This window comes from Gadus morhua, chromosome 13, assembly GCF_902167405.1.
Source record: "Gadus morhua chromosome 13, gadMor3.0, whole genome shotgun sequence".
NCBI lineage: Eukaryota > Metazoa > Chordata > Actinopteri > Gadiformes > Gadidae > Gadus > Gadus morhua.
The window spans coordinates 16,767,072-16,789,994 of NC_044060.1; the positions used below are offsets into that span (position 1 = coordinate 16,767,072).

General features: G+C 42.2%; 2 protein-coding genes across 3 annotated transcripts in view; both read right to left on the reverse strand.

Annotated features, from left to right (window-relative positions):
- Positions 1-755: 755 nt before the first annotated feature.
- On the reverse strand, positions 756-8,584 carry terf2ip (telomeric repeat binding factor 2, interacting protein). 2 transcript variants are annotated; one of them, XM_030374708.1, is made up of 8 exons: positions 8,490-8,584; positions 7,745-7,986; positions 7,116-7,252; positions 6,735-6,949; positions 5,562-5,997; positions 5,346-5,461; positions 4,667-4,993; positions 756-1,590 (listed from the first exon to the last, which is right to left on the reverse strand). In XM_030374708.1, exons 1-8 carry the CDS (start codon positions 8,523-8,525, stop codon positions 1,330-1,332), a joined length of 1,770 nt encoding a protein of 589 aa, XP_030230568.1. In that variant the 5' UTR covers positions 8,526-8,584; the 3' UTR covers positions 756-1,329. The 2 variants fall into 2 exon arrangements, with proteins under 2 accessions (XP_030230568.1, XP_030230570.1); XM_030374710.1 differs by having other exon boundaries at positions 1,181-1,590; positions 7,723-7,986.
- A 6,182-nt stretch (positions 8,585-14,766) lies between these two features.
- pparg (peroxisome proliferator-activated receptor gamma) overlaps positions 14,767-22,923 on the reverse strand; it is a 20,706-nt gene continuing 12,549 nt past the window's right edge. The window contains exons 4-9 of the mRNA XM_030374406.1: positions 21,206-21,344; positions 19,217-19,416; positions 17,435-17,549; positions 16,576-16,784; positions 15,962-16,205; positions 14,767-15,147 (exon numbers count right to left, since the gene is read on the reverse strand). Coding sequence (XP_030230266.1) covers positions 14,900-15,147; positions 15,962-16,205; positions 16,576-16,784; positions 17,435-17,549; positions 19,217-19,416; positions 21,206-21,344 — 1,155 coding nt within the window. The 3' untranslated portion in view covers positions 14,767-14,899. The remainder of the gene's footprint in view (positions 15,148-15,961; positions 16,206-16,575; positions 16,785-17,434; positions 17,550-19,216; positions 19,417-21,205; positions 21,345-22,923) is intronic.

The window sequence follows — 22,923 nt, forward strand, 5'->3', positions numbered from 1 at the left end:
GCGGATGTGTGTGAATATTTCGTATTAACAGTGGGTTTTATATGACTGCTTTTTAACAATATACTGTTGGGTTAAAATGGTTGATTGACTGCTGTCTTACGTTTATTTTGGTTTATGTCAAGCAACAGCATATGTTTGCTGTTATTAAGTAACAAAAAAAATAACCTGGTCTAAGCTATCATTACTTTGTGATTCATAAATGAGATGCAGCAATATTAATAACTGTTGCCATATTTTTGGTAGGATCTCCCGAATAAGGTCCTGTTCCTTGTATTAGCAACACAGAAACAGCGCTGGTGGTTGGGTATCATTCCTCTGCCTGGTTTCTTTCTGTCACACACGTCTTCCATGATTAATTTTACGATCTGTGTACATGATTGCATTTATTTATCCTCTGGGTCCTTCAGTTCTTCCTCTGGGTCAAATTTTGTTTAACAAAATAAAACAACGAAGAATGTATTTGGGTAAAATGAAATAAAAAGATGGATTGAATAAAAAAATATGCTGTTGTTATCTGTCTACCTCAGATATCTGATATATTTTATTAAGGCATTTGGTCAACAAAAACACTAAAATCCAAAGGCTTAAATTGTTTAAAAATAATAAAGCAACAAAACTAACTAATTCAAAATGTAACCTTTCCATTCCGATTTATGTTTATTTACTATCAGTGAATATCAGTCCCAGAAATTATTTAATCATAATTGTTTTTTAAATCAGTGCAGCCTATACAGATTCAGGAGGTAGACATCGAAGACTGTCAATTTAAATTAAATTTTATTACATTTTATGCATCTTAATATTATCCTTCCTCAGACTCATAATCTTAAAGGAAAAAAAAAACAGTAGCAAAAGATTTGAATCGTTTCTCTTTAGTTTGCATCACACAGCTATTAGCAAAATGTATGAACACTGCTAAAATTAACTTAATTATACACAACGATAGGCCTGTTGTTGAAAGACAAGGTGCTTTACAATTTAATTAACACTTCAAATCGAATAAAGTTAAACCGGATATGGATACATTACAAGGCTGCTACAGGTAAAGTAAAAAAATAAGCCAACATTTAAAATAGACGAATACATTTTGTTTGGAGAAAATACAATATAGTAATTTGCTATTCCAGACTGGTTGAGAATATCCAGGATGGACACCTGTCGGTTAAACTATGGCCCTTTGATGGTCTTTTCGAAACTCGAAAATAACCTATTCTACGCAAGAATACAGAATGATAAAAATGGTATTAACAGAATTTAAAAAATGTGCATGATCACATAATGAAACGTCAGTTGTTTCAACTCATTACGAGCGCACACATGGAGACCTGTTCATATATTATGCACATTGAGTTCTGGCGGATCGTCCGCATCATTCGCCCCCTCCAGGAATACCAACCTCTTGGCCACGCCCTGCTCGCCGTACCTCTTCTGGAGTTGCTGGCGAGCCTCGGAGTCAGAGGTCATCAGCAGCCGGTCGTCGCTTTGGCTCCAGAAGGGGCCCCGGGCCGAGTCGGGCCTCAGCAGGAGAGCCAGGGCAGAGCTGAAGTCTCCGCTTGTCTTCAGCAGAGCCTTGGTCACGCTCACAAGGTTCTGAGACAGAAGAGGGCAGAGGGATATGCGGAGAGAGATGTTTAAAACGTGCTTGAGAGAGAAACAACCATTTAACGAGGAACATAAACAATGAATACGTTGTGATGTGGGGGGAGGCAGGGTACATAATCTGCCAAGCATTAGTTTTAATATGTGACCCTCTTTTATGGTACCAGTCAAATATATCCGGCATCGGCAAGTAGCAGGTGTTATTAGCGTTATAAGTAAACCAGTTGCAGGTTATAGAACTGGTTTAGTTTAAATGAAACCTTTTTTTTTTTTTTATTAAAAAAGGTCCCATGGCATGAAAATCTCACTTTATGAGTTTTTCTCAAATAAATATGAGTTCCCCTAGCCAGCCTATGGTCCCCAAGTGTCTAAAACTTGCGTTCTGTGTAAAACGAGCAATAGGTGTTCTGCTCGCCTTTGAAAAAACAGAGGCTCAAGCGCGCTGATTTGGAATGTGGTCCCGTATGTCGGCATAAAGGATCTAAGCTCCTCCCCTTTCTCTGCCTTGCCCGCCCAGAGAATTTGGCCCGCCAATGAGACACGACCATGCGAGCGCCACATGTGTATGTGTGTGATTACACACACTGTACCGCAAGTGTTTGCTGTTGGTGTTATGGCACATAACACGTCGGTTCTTTGACATCTCTTGTATTTCCGCAAGGAGACTGTAGTGGGGGTTACTTCAGCCATGGTTGAGAAGGAATTGGGGGAAAGGAACTTTGGCTTGACTCCCTGAAGTACATGACTTGGGACATGCTGCCTGCCGCCGGTTGCCGCAAGTCACCACCGCCGCCAAGCACCACCGCCCGGCAGGGTTGTTCTCCGACATCTCGGGATGTCGGAGAACAACCCGAGAGATGTTCTCTGACGAAGCCGTTTGTGATTCATAATATTATCTGGAGGCGCACACAGCTTTTGGCCGCGATAATATGTATTCTATGTATTATATGATATTATTTAGATATAGAGCTCCAGACTGTAACGCAAGGGTTGTACACTTCCTTGTTATTTGGATAACCGTTCTGCTGTTGGTGTTATGGCGCATAACACGTCGGACTCTCGTCTCTGGTAATTCCCCAACGAGACTCGTACTGGGGGTTATCGCAGCCATGGTTGAGAATGAATTGGGGGGAAAGGAACTTTGGCTTTGACTCCCTGAAGTAGATGAACCACGACATGGAGGAAAAAGGGATTGTTGGCCGCGAATGTCTCCCGCTTGAGCCCCGCTTCCCGCTGCCGAGGGACCACCGCCTCGGCGCTGCAGGAGGCGGTGGTGCCTTAACGCTGACCACTGCCGAGGGACCACCGCCTCGGCAGCGGCTCCGGCGGGAGACAACCGCGGTCAACAATCGCGGGCAACAATCTCTTTCTCCTCCATGTCGTGGTCTAAGTCTACTTCAGATTGATCTGGACGTGGAAGAACCAGACATTGGAGAACCCGACGCGGTCGTTTGAGATTCATAATATTGTCTGAAGGCGCACACAGCTTTTGGCCGTGATAATATATATTATATTATATAGATATCTATGCATAGTGCTATGATATTATTTAGATATAGAGCTCCAGGACTCCCGTGTGTTCTAGAATATTAACAGAACACGGCTAAAGGCTGTGTGAGCCTCGCCATTGCGATACATCCACTGTAAACAGAGCGCATGGTAAGGGCCACACCCCCACCCTCCTCCTTGACCCGCCTCCCTCCTCCTCATTTGCATTAAAGCTACAGACACCGAAACGGCGCATTTGGGGAAAGCTCAATGTGCGACTGGCTCGTAGTGGCTGTAATTCTGCACCACGACAGAATTTCGGGAACGTCTTCAAATACTGTGTTTGGGGCCGACTGATATCTATATTAAAGCATCCATAAAGTAGCATGTCATGGGACCTTTAACCTTTTTGGAAATCTCAGTTGATACATTTGTGGAGCTGCAAATATATTATGGTGGGGGTACAGTAAGGGCTATCATCTCCTGAGATTCTTCCCCTTTTAAAAAAATATATTATTATTGTTTTGTAAAGAACAGAATTTCTCACATTGGTTGTATAATGTCCCAAAATGTCACTTCCTTTCAAATAAGATTATAGAACAAATGTTTTACAAAAACAAACATTACCTGATAGGGGTGGGAAAAATAATTGATTCTTCGATGCATCGCGATTCTGTGTAGAACGATTCCGTCTCGATTCAGATAAGTTAATAATCTGAATAAAAATAAAATAATATTTAAAAATATATATTCTATTAAATGTATTCGCCTCCTGCAACATTCTGTTCGACAGAGAGGGATAATTTGAGTAGTTTTAAAATTATTTAATTTATCTTCAATGTGTATTGGCCAATCTGATTTGTCTGGGCGCGATTGCGATTCAGCCTACGCATAGCATGCACGCAAACTGACAGCCAGTCACAAGAACGACGAACAAGTTCTTATTCTTATAATTGACTAAGAGCAGCTTTTTCTTTAATGACATAGGAAAGACAACTAAATCCATTTATTATTTACCTACTTCCATAGTGTATTGTAATGCAACTTGCATTGATTATTGCATTGGTCATAGAAAGTCATATTTGTGACAAAAGCTTTTTCTCTAATAAAATATTAGATAAGGTAATTAATCTGTTGATTTCTTTAATGATCATCACAAAAGTAGGAAGTGAATTAGCAAACAAATTCAGATGTAAAGATATATTTTTGAAAATCCGGAATGGAAATTGAAAAAAAATAAATTGCTTCGGGATGCATCAATAATCGTTTTAGAATCGAATCATTGATCTTTGAATCGGAAACGAATCGAATCGTGAGGTGCCAAGAGATTCCCACCCCTACTACCTGAACATCTAGGAAGAAATGTTTTCATTGACATCTAAACTTGAGGAAAGGTGCAGGCTATGCATCCTGTTGTAGCAACCTCTCAACCAACCAATGACCAGAAGCATGGACTGGTGATCGCCAACATGCCAGCAGAATTGTTCTTTTGTAGTATGTTCTACATTAGCTAGGGTTTTAACTGAAAGAGCAAAAGAAGATGCACTGGAAAGGGTATGTCTGCCTCTGTGAGAGTCACCTGGTTAGTCTGCTTCATCAGCGCTCTTATTCGCTGCATGTCCTCTTTCAACTGCACCTGGGTCATTGACTCCACTTCTGCCTCTTTGCTTATTGGCTGAGGGCCAGCAGGGACTGCTGCGCCCTCACATTCCATTGGCTGGGAGCCTTCCTCCTGCGATTCTCTGTCAAATATGAAGAGGTGTGGCTTGGGAGTAGGTCCGGTTTCTACCACAGTTCTGGTTTCCATGGGCATATCGGGCGTTCCCATAGGGTGCTTTGAGGTCGTTGCCCTGGGTTGCTGGGTGCTCATGGGCTCAGGCACATCATGGGCCTCCTCATAATCAGACTAGGGGACAGAGGTAATAGGTTTTTTGTTTAAACTTGAAACGTTATGCTTTGAATAGAATACGATGTGCAGTTATACAGATTACAGTCGACATTGGGACATAACTCAATTATTTCGATTATTTTCTTATGCATTTTTATAACCAATAGGCTTCAAAGCCGTCACACCTCACCGCAACTGATGATTTTACTACTCAGATGGACTACTCTCTTTGCAGACAGTAATATATGCTTAATAGCAACCGTACTACTTATATAGTATCCAAAAATGTGTACTATATAAGGACAAAAATACCATTAACTATGTAGCAGGTTATGAGCCCAACCGTTATACATCATAGTTGTAGTCCTACCTCACTGTCATCTTCAAACTCTTCAGAAGCAATCTCCAGGATCCCCAACTTCCTTTTTTCTCCACTCTTTCCGGTTTTCTCCGCCTCATTCTGGATCACTGGATTAGAAGCCCCGTCTGAGGCAGACACATTAACACAGTGATTGAAAATGGTTGTCGTGGTTACAATAAGCATAAGCAAGGTGTGTGGTTTGAGCACCCGAGGTGGGCGTCGGACCTGCTGAGAGGTCACCCTCGATGGGCTGACGTGGTGGTGGGGATGGGCGTGGGGGTGGGGGAGGTCTTGACGATGGCGTTCCTGCTGATGTTGATGCCTTTGGCGAGCCGCGAGGCGACGACGTTCTGGCTTTCTTTCTGGACGGCGGCTCCAACGGCGGCGTGTCAGGCAGCATCAGGAGATGGAAGGAGCTCTGCTGTGGCGTGTCGGGAGACGGGTTGTGCTGCGGGGATACAGGCAGCCCTGCTGGAAGAGCCACCTCCACCTCGTTCTCCTCCTCTGCCTCCTCCCCCACCTCCTCCTCCTCCTTTTCTGCCTCCTTCACCTCCTCCTCCACCTCCTTCTCCTCCTCCTCCACCTCCTCCTCCGCGAGAGTCACATCCGGGTCAGAAGGGGGGTCAGCTGTCGGTTGGACATCGGATCGTTTGTCGTCTGCCTGGTGGAACATCACTTTTAGCCAGCTGACAAAATATCCACGCATAACATGAAATGCTGACAATCAACCTGACTTTTCCACCTATTAATGAAGAACTGTAACATATGGTGACAGAAAATGTAACCACTTGATAGTTTTGGCCATGAGTTCACATTGAATAACGTCTGAAGAGGGACACAGAATATGTGAGAAAGACAATGCACCATGTTAAACTGACACACAGCAAGTCATCTCAGCCGCCTGCGTGGTATGTGGGTCTCAGCCCGATCAAGGGCAGCTTTGGGAACAGGCTGTGAAGTCAAGCGATGTTTACATCAAGTAAACGATTAACAGTTTTCACCCCGTCAACAATTTTTTAAAAGCACACTTTGACAACCACTGTTTGGTGTTCCTGGCGTGCATCCTGTACCTATTTGAACCTGCCAAAGGCAAGGCAAGTGTACAGAGTGTACAAACCAATCATGTCATGACAAAAACATTAAGCAGTGCTACCAGCGCAGGGTCTCAAGAGAACAAGTCATTTGAATAGGAAGACATCAGTTTTTCCGGCGGTGAACCTCCCATGCCAGTCTTCTGCTTTGCGGCCGCCTGGGTGAAGAGCACATGCATACACCTTGAGGACTTTAAGGCTTGCACACACACACACCCACACACACACACACTGTTCCCCCATTTGAGAAACATTGTTATATTGCTTTAATACCTGAGGAACTGCAGTTCCATCAGGGCTGTTTTACCATGGAGTCTCCATTTCGTCTGCCTTGCTCCTTGGCCTCTGTTGCTCTGTCCATCAGTTTGTAGATGTAATGGTACTTCATGGACTGCCAGCTGTGTTGGGTCAAGTGAATTTCTGCCATTTGCTTCCACAGCAGGTTGCCTTTGAGCTTATCCTTGAGCGTGGCGACATAGCCGATGATGGCGGCGTCCTCTTCAGAAGTGTAAGGTATTCTACCTTTTTGGTAAACAGGAAGGAGTCAATAAAAATAAAGCTTATAACTATGCAGTGATGCGATGAACATAAATCAAACAGCTATTTTATTTACCGGAAACTTGGAAAAATATGGACATTCAACAGTCATTATGGATCCATCATGGCAAATAAAAGATTGAAGAGATACCTGAGGAAGTGCTGGTCCTGGCTGCCCTCTTCTTGGTAGATTGTACGTCTGCGGCATCGGGCTTCATCCTGTAGTCTTCCAGCTCGAGCTGCTCATTCTTCTTTATGCAGTCCCGGATGTATTGAGCAGACACGTACCTAGAGAAGCCAGACTAAATTAACTAATTTACCAACACTACTGGAAAAGTATAACAGTCCACTCAGATATACAATTTAACCTAGTTGGCGAATACAGTATAATAGCTTGATCGGAACTTTATATGACTATAACTACAAGCTGGTTAGAATAGATGTAGCATATTTTGACTTGAATTAAAATATCACGTAATACTGTGAGCCAAGTACAGACCACAAACTGTGATTTACCCTGTTCTGTTACTGATGAGGTGTAGTTTCCCACACTGCCAAACAATTCATTCACGTCAGTTGAATGAAACGCCTTTTGTCATTCATAACGATTATATTCATAACCAAAATGTAAGCACACTGTGGGATATCACTAGAAGAAAAATATGTTTCTAAATGAGTATTCTAAGGCATATGAGCTCCATTCACATACCCTTGATACATTCAAAATATATTCAACAATGAGGCCAACTTTGACTCACACAAACCGAAAGCTGCACCTACCAGTGAGCTGTGCTCTGCGTGAGAGACCCCATCTCATTGGGGTCCACAAGCAGGACAGCCCCCGGCTCCTGAGCTTTGCACACCATTCCTCCCCCTGCCTTGATGCTGGGCAAGAGCTCCACCTTGGCTGGTCCCGGGCACAGGAAGAAACGCATGGGTTCACCATCCACAGTCATGAAAAGAACTGGAGAGATGACCTGCGACTTGCCCTGATTTTCCCGTTTGGACTGCATCGTCGTTAGCTTCATTCAAAAGGAAAAAGCGGTCAGTCTGTGTGTCAAATCAGTGTGTATCAGTTATAATCAATCAGTAATAACGTCAATACCACTGAGGGTGTTGATGACATATTATAACAGCCATTTAAACCAGAAATGTCACCTTGTAAAACATGTTTAAAATAAATATGAAACCTGGGTCGATAAAGTATTTCCAGTTTAGAAACCGCACCATGGAAAAACTAAGAAAATGGCAACTACAATTCCTTGTTTGGACATCTTCAATACAATAAATAAATTCGCATACTGCGAAGTTTAAAACAAAACGTCCGATGAGAAAGTATTGTTATCGCTGGCTAAAGCTAACGTTACAGAATACATATTTTAACGCAAGGTAAAGTCGTTGTAATGCACATAGACCTAGTTAAAATTAGTTATTCTGACTGTAAAAAAACATGACATGTGGCTAGAACATATGAATTAAACTCTAAATAAAACATAGAAATAATTGTTATGATCATAATAAATACCTGGAAGGTATTTCTTGATCTGCGAGTGGGTAACATTTCCCGCTACTTCATAACAACCCTTACTGCGGCTGCGCAGATGCAACTCTTGTTCTCCCTTGTCGGGTTGTGAAAATAACCCCACACATTAGCACCACCTTGCGTTATCCTCCAGTACTCTCTTCTCAACGTAGAAAATAATGTGATGTAGGCCTCAATTCATGTTGACATAGTCAATTTCCCAAGTTGAAGATCCTCAATTACAACTACATTTTTACTGTATACATAAGGTAAAGAAAAGTAAAGCAAGGGCCAAAATAATTATACACCACTCTCATTTTCTTAACCTGTTGATTAGGTAAGAGGAATATAATTTGGAAATGATGATGATGTACTACATAACTGATAAAAAAAAACTATATTAAGGAGTCATCTGTACTGAGTAGTTGATTATGCGTGTCATGTTACAGCAAGAGACATTTCTCAACTTATTATTTAGACCCGTCTGCATTATTCAATTATTGTATAAAAATCAAAGCTTCTAACATGCAATAGCTACGAGGGCATACAGTTTATAACCCACTCAGATTTCCACTCTCAAACATATTGACCCAAAAAGCTTTTGCAGATGACAGCATTGTAATCACTTTAAAAATCACTTTTAATGTCCAATTTTAAAGTCATTATACTGTTAAAACCTCCTTGACTTTGGCTCCCTCACACTCCTGGCTGCTGTACTATTGGAATTGGCCCCAATCTTTCAACGCACTCCCCCTGTCCTAATCCTTCTGAAAGAATGCATATGGAGGCTTGCTATTCCTTTGTGTTCTTTAAATAGGTTTGTGGCTAGGTGTGGTGCTCTGGTGCTTCAAGATGACGGGCTATCTTATAATGGAACCGGAGTACGGCTCAACATGCAGACTTGAGAGAGTTACATTTTGTACTGCAGATATTTCCTCCATTAAAAATATCGGTCAGCGGTAGCTACAAGTCAGGCTGATAGAAGTTCCAAAAGGGAAAAACTACACAGTGCGGGTTTAAGCTTCGAAGCAAAGATGGTCAAAACAGCCATGCGTCAAAAGACAAGCAGGCAGGCAGGAGGCAACAGATATGGAAGACTTACACAGTATGCACAAATACACAGGAAACACTCAAATCAATCAAAATACCAAACAGGTGAAACAGACTAGGTTACAGAAGGGCTGATGAGGAAATGGCAAACACACAAGAGACAAGGCTAGGGAGGGGCAGGGGAATCAGCTGTGACACGTCCATGCCAGGGCCACAACATATAACAAATGAGTTAACAACTAAAATGGATATCTAGAAATATGGCTATGAATGGTTGTGAGTGAATGATGGTGAGATTGAATAAAGACAGCTTTATTCTCTTATTCAATTCCAATCTTTATTCAATTCCATTCTTTACCCCCAGGGGGTGTCACATCACAACAGCCAACAACAGCCAACAACTCCTATGTTTTTGGAATTGTTGCTGTTGTTAGAATCCGTAAAACATTGTGTCACCACCAGCGTCTTGAAACCTTTGTCTTATACCATTTTTATAAAATGGATTTTTTTTCATTATTTAAATAAATACACTACGCAGTAGGCTACTGTTGAAAGTACTCAATATTCACTATTGCACACAATGAAAAGCAATCAAGGGACTGTTATTTGCCTGTATTAAATCTGCAACTCAGTTGTGAACTGACGTTGTTCACTTATTCAACATAATAGCATCAAACGACAGTGTAAATACACATTGGCCAACATATAGTAGCTCATTTGACCTCTATAACCTTAAACCAATTTCTATAATGGTATTGTTAATCCAGTGTTATTTTAGTGTCCTTTCCAACTTCTTTATAAACAAGTTGGATTGCTTTTAGGACTTGAATTCTGTTGAGAGATAAGCAGGTTAAACCATGAACTTAACAGCTATTATTTACAGTGAAATTGATCGAAAATACTTTTACATAAATTACCTAGTTACCTTTGGCTGGTAACAAGGTTTATTAAACCTCGGCAGATGTCTCCTCTCCTGCAGAGGGAGACATTGTTGCATTTTTATCTCTCGTGGCCACACACACACGCACACACACGCACACACACGAACACACACACACACACACACACACACACACACACACGCACACACACACACACACACACACACACACACACACACACACACACACACACACACACACACACACACACACGCACACGCACACACAAACTCACACACTTTGTTCAAACGCATTCCTTGCCGCCTTGATCAAATATTGCCAATTGTAAACACAAATAGATTAGCGTTATTTTTTGTCTATCTGTTATGTTTTTATTTGTTTTTTTAAACGTATGAGATCAATTGTGGGTCCTCAGGTGTACATTGATGTTTAATTTTATGAACACAATGGACTTGAGAAGAAGTCAAGTTGTAACATACCTCAAAAGCTCACTGCCTATTTGAAATGGTCTTCAGATCTGAATCCATCCTTCTATTGTTTTGTAATATCACGCCATATACTACAGAGAGGACTTTGGTATCACTCTCCCCGCATGGCGGTGACTCAGCAGAAAATGTAATCCCTTTTAAAACATAGGATTGCATGTGGTTTTCAAGGCGTAGGAGATTTAATTCCAGATACCTTTTTTTCAACTAAATGTCTATCAATGTAATCAAACTTCACTTTTTTAAAATATGTATTTTAACCTGTAACACTTAATCTCTCATTCCCATGTTCTCAAATAAGATTATTCAGCACTCCTCACAATTTCCTTTTAAAAAGATGGTCCTCATCACTTGCTATTTTATTTAACAAAATGATGCGTGCAAATGGCATAATTTTGCCTTCACTAACAAAAATCAATGTTATCAGTTCAGAGTTGACACTCCCCTCCTCTCATGAAGCTACTTGCCTGGTCGGGGACAGGGGGTCTCTGGAGGAATCTCCCACTAGTTCTTCTCAAGAATCAACATAGACCTCCTCTCTGAATATCTTTCTCTGCCTGAATGGAAGGATTGGTTGTTGTTGGCTCCATCTTATTATTTGCACGTATGATTTACACACTTCTTGGAATATTTGAATGTCTCATAGAGACCATAACAAAAGCATGCCGATACCTGACCCGCTTGAACAAAAACATCAATGTTTTCACAAACAATTGATGAAGAGAGAACATTTCGAAAAAAAAGGATTTCTCCCTGGTTCTGGTACATGTAGACGATGAATAATATGGCATGCATGAACATCACATTTTTTTCCTGGAGTTGTATTGTTTTCTATGAAAACCCACTCATTACGTTTGGAAAACCCAACCACAAACTCCCACATGCGCTTACACACACACACACACACACACACACACACACACACACACACACAAACACCCCCAACACACACACACACACACACACACACACACACACACACACACACACACACACACACACACACACACACACACACACACACACACACACACACACACACACACACACACACACACACACACACACACATACTTTAATTATTGTTGTGCACTCATTGTAAATTTGAACATATTGGTAAATGTAAGAGGTAATGTATGTGAGAATAAGGCAGAGAATAAGAGGCGTGTATGTGGTAAGAGGGCACTGTTCCCCATTTACCATGTGATGTCTCACCCACCAAGCCAGTTCTCCCTACAACCATGACATCACAACTACTTTCCATTCATCATCATCCGTGTGCAACCATGTGGAACTGTGAGTCACGTAGGATAAATGCACTTGACAAAGGTAATGTGATGCAACACATTCATCAGTTTAAGGAATCCCGTGCAACCAAACTGTGAGGATTTAACAACTGACAGACCGTGGGTGGTAGGAAGGTGGTAAGTGCACGTTCAGGTTTAACCGAGTGATGAAAGAATCAGTTATGATTCTTATTTGACCTATTGGTATTTTCCCCCAATTTACCCCAAAACAATCAGATAGGTTTACAGAAATAATGTGTCCATTGCAATCCATTTATTTTGTCATTAAGAAAAGGATGACAAAATATTAAGGTGTTCGTTTATCTATAATAAATAAAACTGAATGAATGAACTGAAATTATCCAATTGATATATCTATTAACAATTAAGTAGTAATTGTACTCACTTACATTATTTATAGTACTACATTTCAACAAATGTAATTAAAAAGGAAAAGTTACAAATAGCTCAATTCCCCCTCCTTCATCTAAAACATAATTCTGTGTTATTTGAACTAATTTAATTTCTATAACAACCAAAGAAAGCAACAAAGTGAACTCCACATAGACACAGAGCTGCATACCACTCACTCAAGCTGGTGGGTCACGTTAACTCCCCCACACACACACACACACACACACACACACACACACACACACACACACACACACACACACACACACACACACACACACACACACACACACACACACACACACACACACACACACACACACACACACACATCCCCACTGGGAGTAAGATTCTGCTTGAAGTCCAAACAAAGTTGATGACAAAAAAGAAGCTGTATGGCTTCATGATGAATTGGACTTCCTGGTGTAGATTCAGAATGCTATCTTTGGACTTGGGTCCAACCACTAACATTTTCTTCCAAGGGCTGTTGGCATGGTTTGGGAATCTTGGCTGGATGTTGGTCAGCAGGGATTGGATGATAACTAAGAGAGGCGCTGACACAACATGCAGAATGGATGTAATTATCATCGTCATCATCATCATCATCATCATCATCATCATCATCATCATCATAAGACCCTAAGTCAGAGGCTTATTTATAGGTTAGGGCTTCTTTTCCTATTCTAGTATTTTGTCTTTTCCATAGTTCACCCCAGTTCAGCTTTGTTCTCAAGATTTACAACAGGAAATATTATTGCAAATATATATTTAAGTCTGATATAATTATTTTTCTATTAATAATACCAAAGGGGGTTATTTGGAATAAAGCAAACAAATATTTATAAAATAGTTTATTTACAAACTCTGTGTAATATCATCAAATTACTTTAAACTCCAAAGAACAACAGTAAATTTGACCCTTTAGAAAATCATTGCTTTAAAAATATATGACGTCATTTCTGACATTCTTAAACTCATTCAATACAAGGTTTTATATTAATTGAATATTTACACGAGAGATATGTTTATGTATTTTACACATAAAGTAAGGCTAAATTAAACTCTGTGAACTTCACTGAGTCCCCTACGGACGACTGCACTTACAAATTTGTATAATACGAATGAAACCGTAAATAACATACATATACTATAAACTGTTGGTCACTTTTTACATAAATCCAATTCAGTCATTGAAGACAGAAACACGCAGAAATAGTAAAGAAAATGGCCAAATGAATACACATAAAAACACATTACACGTTACATATGAATACAATTTCGATGTTGCTGCCTATTATTGCGTATAAACACAAAAAACTAAAATGACAAAGATGCATGCAAATATTCACAGTGATATATTTCTTACTGCCTTTCGAAAGACAATCAAAAACCTTTCTTTGAATAGAGTGAGGCTTCAAAGTTAAATTTTACTTGGCACAATGAGTAATAGTTATACTTGACTTATTCTTAGTTTGCCATGTATCAAACTCAGCAGTTATGACTTTGCACAATATTGTTTATGTGTCTAGACATCCTTACTCTCTCTCATCCTTTCTCATGCGTTCTATGACATGACTCTATCTGATCAGCACATCAAGGCCATTAATTTTGTGTACACTAGTGAACATACACAGGTTCATTCCGTGAGCAATGACACAGAAAGAGGTGCAGAATTTGTCATCCATTTGACTGCCGTTGTATTTGAATTTGATGAACAACAAACCTTAAAAAATATTCTTTTGATTCTTTACCCAAAGCCCATCATTTTGTTATTTAGAAATTTCACAAAGAAATAAAAAAGGTTCCAAATTACTGAAAGGCACTTGGCAGTTGCTGAAACCCTGGTCCTTGTAAATGTACTATTATACATCTCTTCCTACAAATATTCCTTAATTATATGGATAGACACAGATTTATAAAAAAGATTACAAAATATGAATTGGTCCACATGTCAACATCATACCCGTTAGCAAAGTCATTTGTTCATGCAAGTCAATACCATGAGGTTTCTATTTCTATAAAACCCTCGCCATTGGTTTCGAAGACTCCCCCCTCGCCGTCTCACTACAACCTACCAACACAGACACAAACACAACACACACACACACACAAACACACACACACACACACGTCACACACACACACACACGCACACACACACACACACACACACACACACACACACACACACACACACACACACACACACACACACACACACACACACACACACACACACACACACACACACACACACACACGATCATCAGCTCTCTCTAATACAAGTCCTTCAGGATCTCCTGCAGCAGCGGGTGTAAGCACATGTCCACCTCGGTCTTGTCCAGCAGCTGGATGAGGTGCACGTGGTCGGTCACGATCTGCCGCAGGTCCGTCATCTTCTGCAGCAGCTTGGCGAACAGCTGCATGGAGTCCGGGTGGTTGACCTTCAGGTGGAGCTCCAGGGAGTGGAGCACCGTCTCCTGGAGCCGCTCGATGGGCCGCACGTTCAGCAGGCCCGGCCGGTCTGCAGGGAGGCAGGGAGGTGGGTGGACGTTAGGACACGCCCCGCCGGCACGTTGTGTGTTTTGGGATTAACAGGACGTGGGGTGGGGTTGGGTGATATCAGGGAGTTAGAGGGTAAGTCAGGAGGACAGTCAAAGACGCCTGACCTCTACAGGCTTCCTCCTGATTCTCAATTCACTGTAGGTGGCTTCGGGTTAACCGTTAAGGCATCTGCTACTGATGTGCAATATTAATAGAAAGAAAGAAGGAGAAGAGGGTGAGGCTTGCGATGAACGTTTTAAGACACGAAAGATAAGGAATGTATACAAATGTTGAGAAGTCAGTGTTTGACTCAAAGGTCCTATGCAGTTAGATACAGTATGTTATCAATGGAAACCAGCCCATGTTTATTACACAATTGTTGCATTAATGATAATGTTACACACGTGGCCCTACTGAAATGGTTTATGACTTGATGATGATTCATGATTCATGATAAACAGTCTAAAGACTTGTGGCGTGTGGTTGTCTGACAACCAAAAGGTCGCTGGTTCGCCCACAGTTGCTTCTAGCAATGGTGCCGAGGTGTCCCTGAGCACGACACCAAACCCCTCCCTCTCCCGCCCGGCGGGCTGTCGCCTATCATGGTCGACACCGGCGTGGGAGTATGAATGTGTTTGAACGGGCAAACGTGAGGGAGTGACTGTAAGGCGTATCTTTATAGTGGCCGCGGGCGAGAGAAGGGTTTATCTAACTGTTGTCCATTTTACAGCACAGCACAATGCTGTCAAAAAAAACCAACAGAGAGCTAGGGGGGGTAGAAGAGAGCCACCCACCGCCGCTGAGGATGACGACGGCCAGGAACAGAGCCAGGTCGCTGTCGTCCAGCTCCAGGGTGTTGAACTTGACGGAGAACTCAAACTTGGGCTCCAGCATCTGGCAGAAGGGCTTGCGTAGGCTCTTGAGGAATTCCCGCGTCATGAAGATCTGGCCGTAGGACATCAGCGTGCCGTCCTTGTTCATCAGGGGAGCCATCCTGAGGGTCAGCACCTCTATCACGCCGTACTTCAGCAACGTCACCTGCATGGTGGGGGGGAAGGGTGACGATGATGACGATGATGATGGTGAGGATGTGATCACATGCTGTGGATAAATCTTCCAGTGTGGGTCAGGGCAGACTTTCATTTCCAAATCTTTGCCCTCTGTCCAGTTGTTGTTGTTTACATTTGTCGTTCAGCACTAGGCTTACTGGGCACCAATATAGTGTTGGATCTTGCAATTTTCAGTCCCATTGATTGATTGAAAAATTGGATAAGACTGCCTGCAGAATGGTATCAAATTTGATGTCAGCTTGTAGAAAAAAGACAATCAGGTAATACCTCACTGAAAACATCAACACAAAAATGTATTAATTCATGTAATCCATGACTCTGGAGCCCCGGGTTGTTACCTGGTCGTTGAGATCCAGATCTACAAAGCCGGGGATGCTCTTGGCGAACTCCGTAACCTCCCTCACGGCCTCGGCAGAGCGGGACTGGCAGGAGTAGAAGAAGCGCAACTCCAGGCCCTCCGTCCGCCCCTGGTGACTGAGCCCGATGGGCCCCTGGGACAGACCCCCCAGCCCCCCGTACCCTGGCGCCGGGTGGCCCGCCACGACCCCTGCATCAGGGCGGTCAAGGGTATATTAGGATGCTGTCGGGTTTGTGTTGAAATTGATATTACTGGAGCTAATGAAGATATAACTAGATGTGTTGTCGAGGAAACATCTTGTCAATGTGCTGGTTGCCGTTGTTATTGTCCTGATATTACTCTGTAATTTCAATTTTTCTTGTTGTTTTTCTTCCGCCAAAAATAATTGTCAATTCGGTTCTACAGTTGGAATTAGGTTCATTGCAATGGTCTGTTATTCATAGCAGTGTTATGATGTACAGAAATAACAGACCACTGAATGCCCTAAATAATGAATCAGGATCAAGTATTAAATAGAAGAAGAAAAAGAAGAAGAAGAAGAAGAAGGAGAAGAAGAAGAAGAAGAAGAAGAAGAAGAAGAAGAAGAAGAAGAAGAAGAAGAAGAAGAAGAAGAAGAAGAAGAAGAAGAAGAAGAAGAAGAAGAAGAAGAAGAAGAAGAAGAAGAAGAAGAAGAAGAAGAAGAACTGGATAAAAACGAAATGAAAAAAACAACAACATAAAACAACACAAATCAAGCTCTACTGTTTGATAAATGTATATCTTTATGGTTAATTTATCGGTTGACTGAACTTGACAAAATCCATGTTGTTTGATAAAAAAGATCAAGGTCTGCCACTGACCATAGTTGTCAGCCAGGACAGCTGGGGACGGATGCTGGTCTCTTCCGGGAATCTGTTTGCAGTTGATCAACTGTTCTCCATCCATCAGAGACTTCATGTCGTGGATAATAAACGGCTGTGGTGGTGGCAGAAGAAGTAGTTGAATTAAAGACTGTTTCAGGGGAAAGAGGAAATATTTCTTATGCATCGGGCCAAGCCAAGCTCACGATTTTGAAATACACTGGCAGGAACTAACACACCATGAAATATTACCCCATCCACCCATACACTGAAAAGATTTCTAAAATGCAGTCGTGATTATCTTTGGACACAGAGAAACAATAAAGAAAAAAATAATATGTATAGCAAAGGAAACGGACTGACAACCGCCAAGTCTCTATTTGCAGCACCAAGAGCTGCAATCTGCACATTTATAGGAGGTCTCTTGGACCACAAGGTTGTGTTGCTGCCGTCTTGACTGTGAACGGGGGCGATTGTTGCTGGTGTTTAGACATTCAAGCCGAAACACTCACACACACACAAACACCACAATCTTTGTTTGAATTGCACCACACCCACTCTGCTATTGCACTAGTACTCTAAAGCATACACAGCCGAGAGATAAGAGTTCTTTAATGTTTACTATTTAACAAAGCCTTTCAAGTGCCAAAGCACAATAATTTTGACGATCCCTTGCCCCAATCCAAAGGACACAGACGATAACCATAAAAATAAGAACCCTTCTCATTGAGTGGTAGGCTGGTGTCTTGCTCAACGGCATGTTAATAGGGGGAATCATTGGCGTTATAGTGAGCATCAACCTGCCCTCCCCTGATTCAAGAGAAGCGGCGGGTACGTTCTGCTGCTGCTAAGTTATACATTTATTGGAGCAAGTAAACCATTTCTCCTTCTTTCTCCATTTCACAGCGTCCTCATCACGGCTGCCCTGTTTCAACACCAGGTCATTAAACGGTATTTGACATTGCTCATCTTACTTTTCAATTATTTTTGTCTCAATCCCAAAGTACAGAAGGACTAATTTGATTCTCTAGCCTCTTTAATTTGTTTGTTTACATTCAATTGAGGATGTACGAAAAAAGTATATTTTTATTGTACTTACCAAACTAGGTAACAAATCTTACAATTGGAGCATTGTTTGGGCACTGGGGTGTTTTCTGGGTTTCAGTAAATTCTCCATACTCTATCGCTATCGCAAAGACCAGTCATAATAAGCCATTGAAGACATGAACTGGCCTTGACGTTTCAGAGTTCTGCGGAAAAAACAACTAAATAGCATTTAGTGATGCGCTCACATATGAGCAACACACAATATATTTGAGTGTATAACCCAATGTAAATATTGTACTATTTTTCATTGTCAGCATAGAACTATTGCTAAACTAATATGGTTTGTCTGTTATCAGTAATGAAGTACTTCTAATAATGAGATAAAAGTGTGTCCAAAATCCATTCGTTTATAAACCATATCATATAAAATACCTGCATTTCTGTCACACTTTTGTCATATCTGTCCTTCAATAATACATAAATAAATAAACACAAAGCCACAAAGCAATGCCCCATTTGTCAAACGTTCAACCAGTAATAATAAGTCAAAAGTGTGAGTGTGTTCTTTTCTTTTAAAGAACCAAGACCAGCAGAGTGTCGTGATGTGTACTGTTGTGGTGAACCAATCAGCGTTGTCCCCAAACGGACACCGTCAGAGGGCCGAGACCCGACGACCAGACGTCTGAGGAGCCAGCCTAGACGCGCTGAGAGGAAGAGGCGGCAGGGGGTCCTTACCGAGCTGTCCCCGGTCTTCCCAGACAGGATGGCTCGGGCCTTGGCCTTGGTGAGGGGGAAGTGCTTGACGTAGGAGTCGTAGAGGAGGCGGGACAGCGCACGCAGGTCGGCCGCCTCTGGATGCACGTGGTCCAGGTCCGAGGAGAACTCGGCCAGCAGCTTCTCCTTCTCTGCCTGGGGCATGCGGCCGAAGCGGATGGCTGGGAGGGACGGGACGCACAGACATGCAAATACAGACACAGACACAGACACAGACACAGACACAGACGCAGACACAGACACGGACACGGACACGGACACAGACACAGACACGGACACGGACACGGACACGGACACGGACACGGACACAGACACAGACGCAGACGCAGACGCAGACGCAGACGCAGACGCAGACGCAGACGCAGACGCAGACGCAGACACAGACACAGACACAGACACAGACACAGACACAGACACGGACACGGACACGGACACGGACACGGACACGGACACGGACACAGACGCAGACGCAGACGCAGAAGCAGACACAGACGCAGACACAGACACAGACACAGACGCAGACGCAGACACGGACACGGACACGGACACGGACACGGTCACGGACACAGACACAGACGCAGACACAGACGCAGACACAGACGCAGACACAGACACAGACACAGACACAGACATGTAAATAACCCTGCAGGGAAATATAGAATGATAGCATGCACCTACACAAACCTCGGTGGTGCCCCCTCAACCACACACCCACGTAGAGACAGGGGCGCACGCTCTTCATGTCACACTCTTTGGTCTACTTCTGTGATCGTTTTTTGGAAATGAAGGATGGCTTAAACATTTGCTTCAAAGAGCAACCACTGCCGGAAACAAATTAACTTAAATATCTGTAATATATAAGTATTTCATTACTTACTGTCCGAATTCAGTAAATCCAAACTAAACATTATGACCATAATGATTTTCACTATAGCAGTCCTGATCAAAGTTGCTGTAAACTTGAATTATTAATATTATTATTATTAATATTATGAATCATTATTATTTACATTATTATTTATTATTAATCAAATTAACAAATGATCTATAAGATTCCCACAGTAAAAAAACTAAAAACAAAGCCTTCTATGACAAAGGGTTAGGTACGTGACAACTATTTTGGGTCCGATGGCATCTCAGGGGGATGGGCACTCGATAGTCAAAACTTGTCATCCAGGTAATGCCGCTCGGTTGAACCTGCTAAGCTTTCATGAAAGGATCTGTAACTCCATCAGTGACTGGCCTGTTTGACGCGGTTGACGAGAGCACACCCCCCCGCCGGCCTCTGGGACTATACCTAGGGGTGGGCACGCTGCCAACGGCAATGACACAGCAAGTTGTAGCAGCATAGACAGAACCCGGCGCCCTCATTCATGTGTCAATCATTAATCCCTACGCAATCCCGACCCACGCAAAACCGTGCGGTGTGTTACCTCATGATACACAGATGGCACGCTACATGCGACAGGGGCTAAGAGTGAAGCAACAACCCACAGTAAATGGAAAATATGGGTTCAAATGAGGACAAGGGCAGGGGGATATAACATGCAAGCACACGGACAGACACCCATGTAAACAACCACAAGCATGCCCACACACACACACACACACACACACACACACACACACACACACACACACACACACACACACACACACACACACACACACACACACACACACACACACACACACACACACACACATGATCATCAGCTCTCTCTAATACAAGTCCTTGAATGCACACAAGGAATGTGTGGTTCAGTCCAAGTGGGTTTAATTCTTTATCTTGAGCCAGTTTAGTAACAGAAACCTCCTAATGCTGTACAATAAGCTCTTAAATAGATTGCGCTTAATCAGCTCCAGCCTCTCAGAGAGAGACAGAAGAAGAAGGAGCCAGTAAGGCCTTCACGGCCAGGTGAAGAGTGTGTGAGTGTGGTCTGGTCTCACCGTTGTGGGACATGCCGACCATGAGGCACTTCTGGAAGCGGCAGTATTGACACTTGTTGCGGGACTTTTTGTGAATGCGACACCGAAGGTTACAGTGATCGTAAACAAGCTTTAACCGAATCGTTCTTCTGAAGAAACCCTGTGGAAAATAAAATAGAAATATTTAAAAAAAATTAAGTACAGTTTCTTCATGGTAACAGAGGCTGATATTCTTTGAGGAATACTGACCAAAAATTAATTGATTAAAATGCTCATGATCGATTAATGGCTTTAATGGTTTTACAGTACAAATACCAAATATCTGTTTCTTGCTTCTTCAGGAATGTTAATCCTGAATGAAGTGACTCTTCTCTATTCCAGATAATGATACAATTAATACTTTTCATTGATTACTTGATGATTGCCAGTTAATCCGCCAGCAAAGTAAATCAGCAAGTGCTTATTTCCCCGATCACTTTTGGAGTTGTCAAAATTGTTTCACTCAAACAACGTGGGTGAGACTGTTCCAGAAACATCCACCCAACACATCTCACGTGTGGGAGTTGGTGTGAATGTCCTCGCTATTTTTCTTTTTTTTTCTTTTTTCTCTTTTTTAGTCATAGGTTATTTTAAAATGAGGGAAGCGAAATAGGGTCAAGTAGACTCCACCTCTCTGAAGAATGTTTTGTGTTGTGAAACAATAAAGCGTTGGCTGACCCCCATGTCGACCACGGGCATGTCTCCCCGGAGACCCTGTCAGAACAATGAGGAGCGCTTGGCTCCTTACCATCAATCAGGAAGCCATATATGTAATACACGCACACACGAGTGTTGTACAGGCCCGAAATACGATCGAACAACAAACAGAAAAAAGTAAGCCTCTGGCCTGTCAGCTTTGACAGCGCAACTCTGGGGGCACCCCAGGGAAAAATGTTGTGTTGGGCCAAGCCCACACTCGGCATCCTGCCCTATTGGCCAACAGTGACCTATAGACGCACAACACCAACAAGAAAAAACTCAAATTATGTTACTATGTGTCAGGAGCAGAACCTTTAATACAAGAACCGGCTGAGAAACCACTTGGTTAAGTAAGCGGCTTGTGAAATCTTTCCGAATTATATTTTGAATTCAGGCTGTATACCAAAGGATTTGTGTGCATTAATCCTTTATTGTAATGTGGGTTTTTTTTTTTTTTACTAACTGCGGTAACATTTGACTGAACACTGCAGCCTGAGTGCACTGCCATAACCACAGCAAAAGGCTTTGATTCGATCACACAGAGGGAGTGATGCACAATTCTTGTACACATTATGTATGGTTAATTGAAAACGCTTTCTTTGAAAGAAATCTTGAAAACACTGGTAAAATATTTTGAACACTGTTTTGATCTAACTTGAAGTCTACAAGCTGTGTTGTGGGTTTGAAAAACCCCTAAAACCTTTCATCATTGTCAAAACCTTTTTTTTCCAGACCCATGAAACACGTGAAAGACCAATCTCGAGAAAAGCCCACATCTTCCTTACTACATCAAACCCCTTGTCGCAGAACTGAAACCGAGCTGCACGGAAAATCTATATAGCTTTGAGGTTAAAGTGATAGACATTTAAAAAAAAGTTGACGAAAAAGATCATATACATGTGTTCCCCGAACGCGGGCTCAGATGAATAAACTGTAGTACGTTCCGGTCATAGAGTTATAAGTGAATACACACACAAAGACAAAAATAAGCTAAGAAAGAA

What these genes read in the sequence shown, in the direction of transcription:
- terf2ip (XM_030374708.1), bottom strand. Translation starts at nt 8,525, where the DNA reads ATGTTACCCACTCGCAGATCAAGAAATACCTTCCAG. An exon ending in ACGCAGAGCACAGCTCACTG is followed by an intron (nt 7,253 to 7,744) that starts GTAGGTGCAGCT and finishes TGGCTTCTCTAG; the next exon opens with GTACGTGTCTGCTCAATACA. An exon ending in TGATGAAGCAGACTAACCAG is followed by an intron (nt 1,591 to 4,666) that starts GTGACTCTCACA and finishes CTTCTGTCTCAG; the next exon opens with AACCTTGTGAGCGTGACCAA.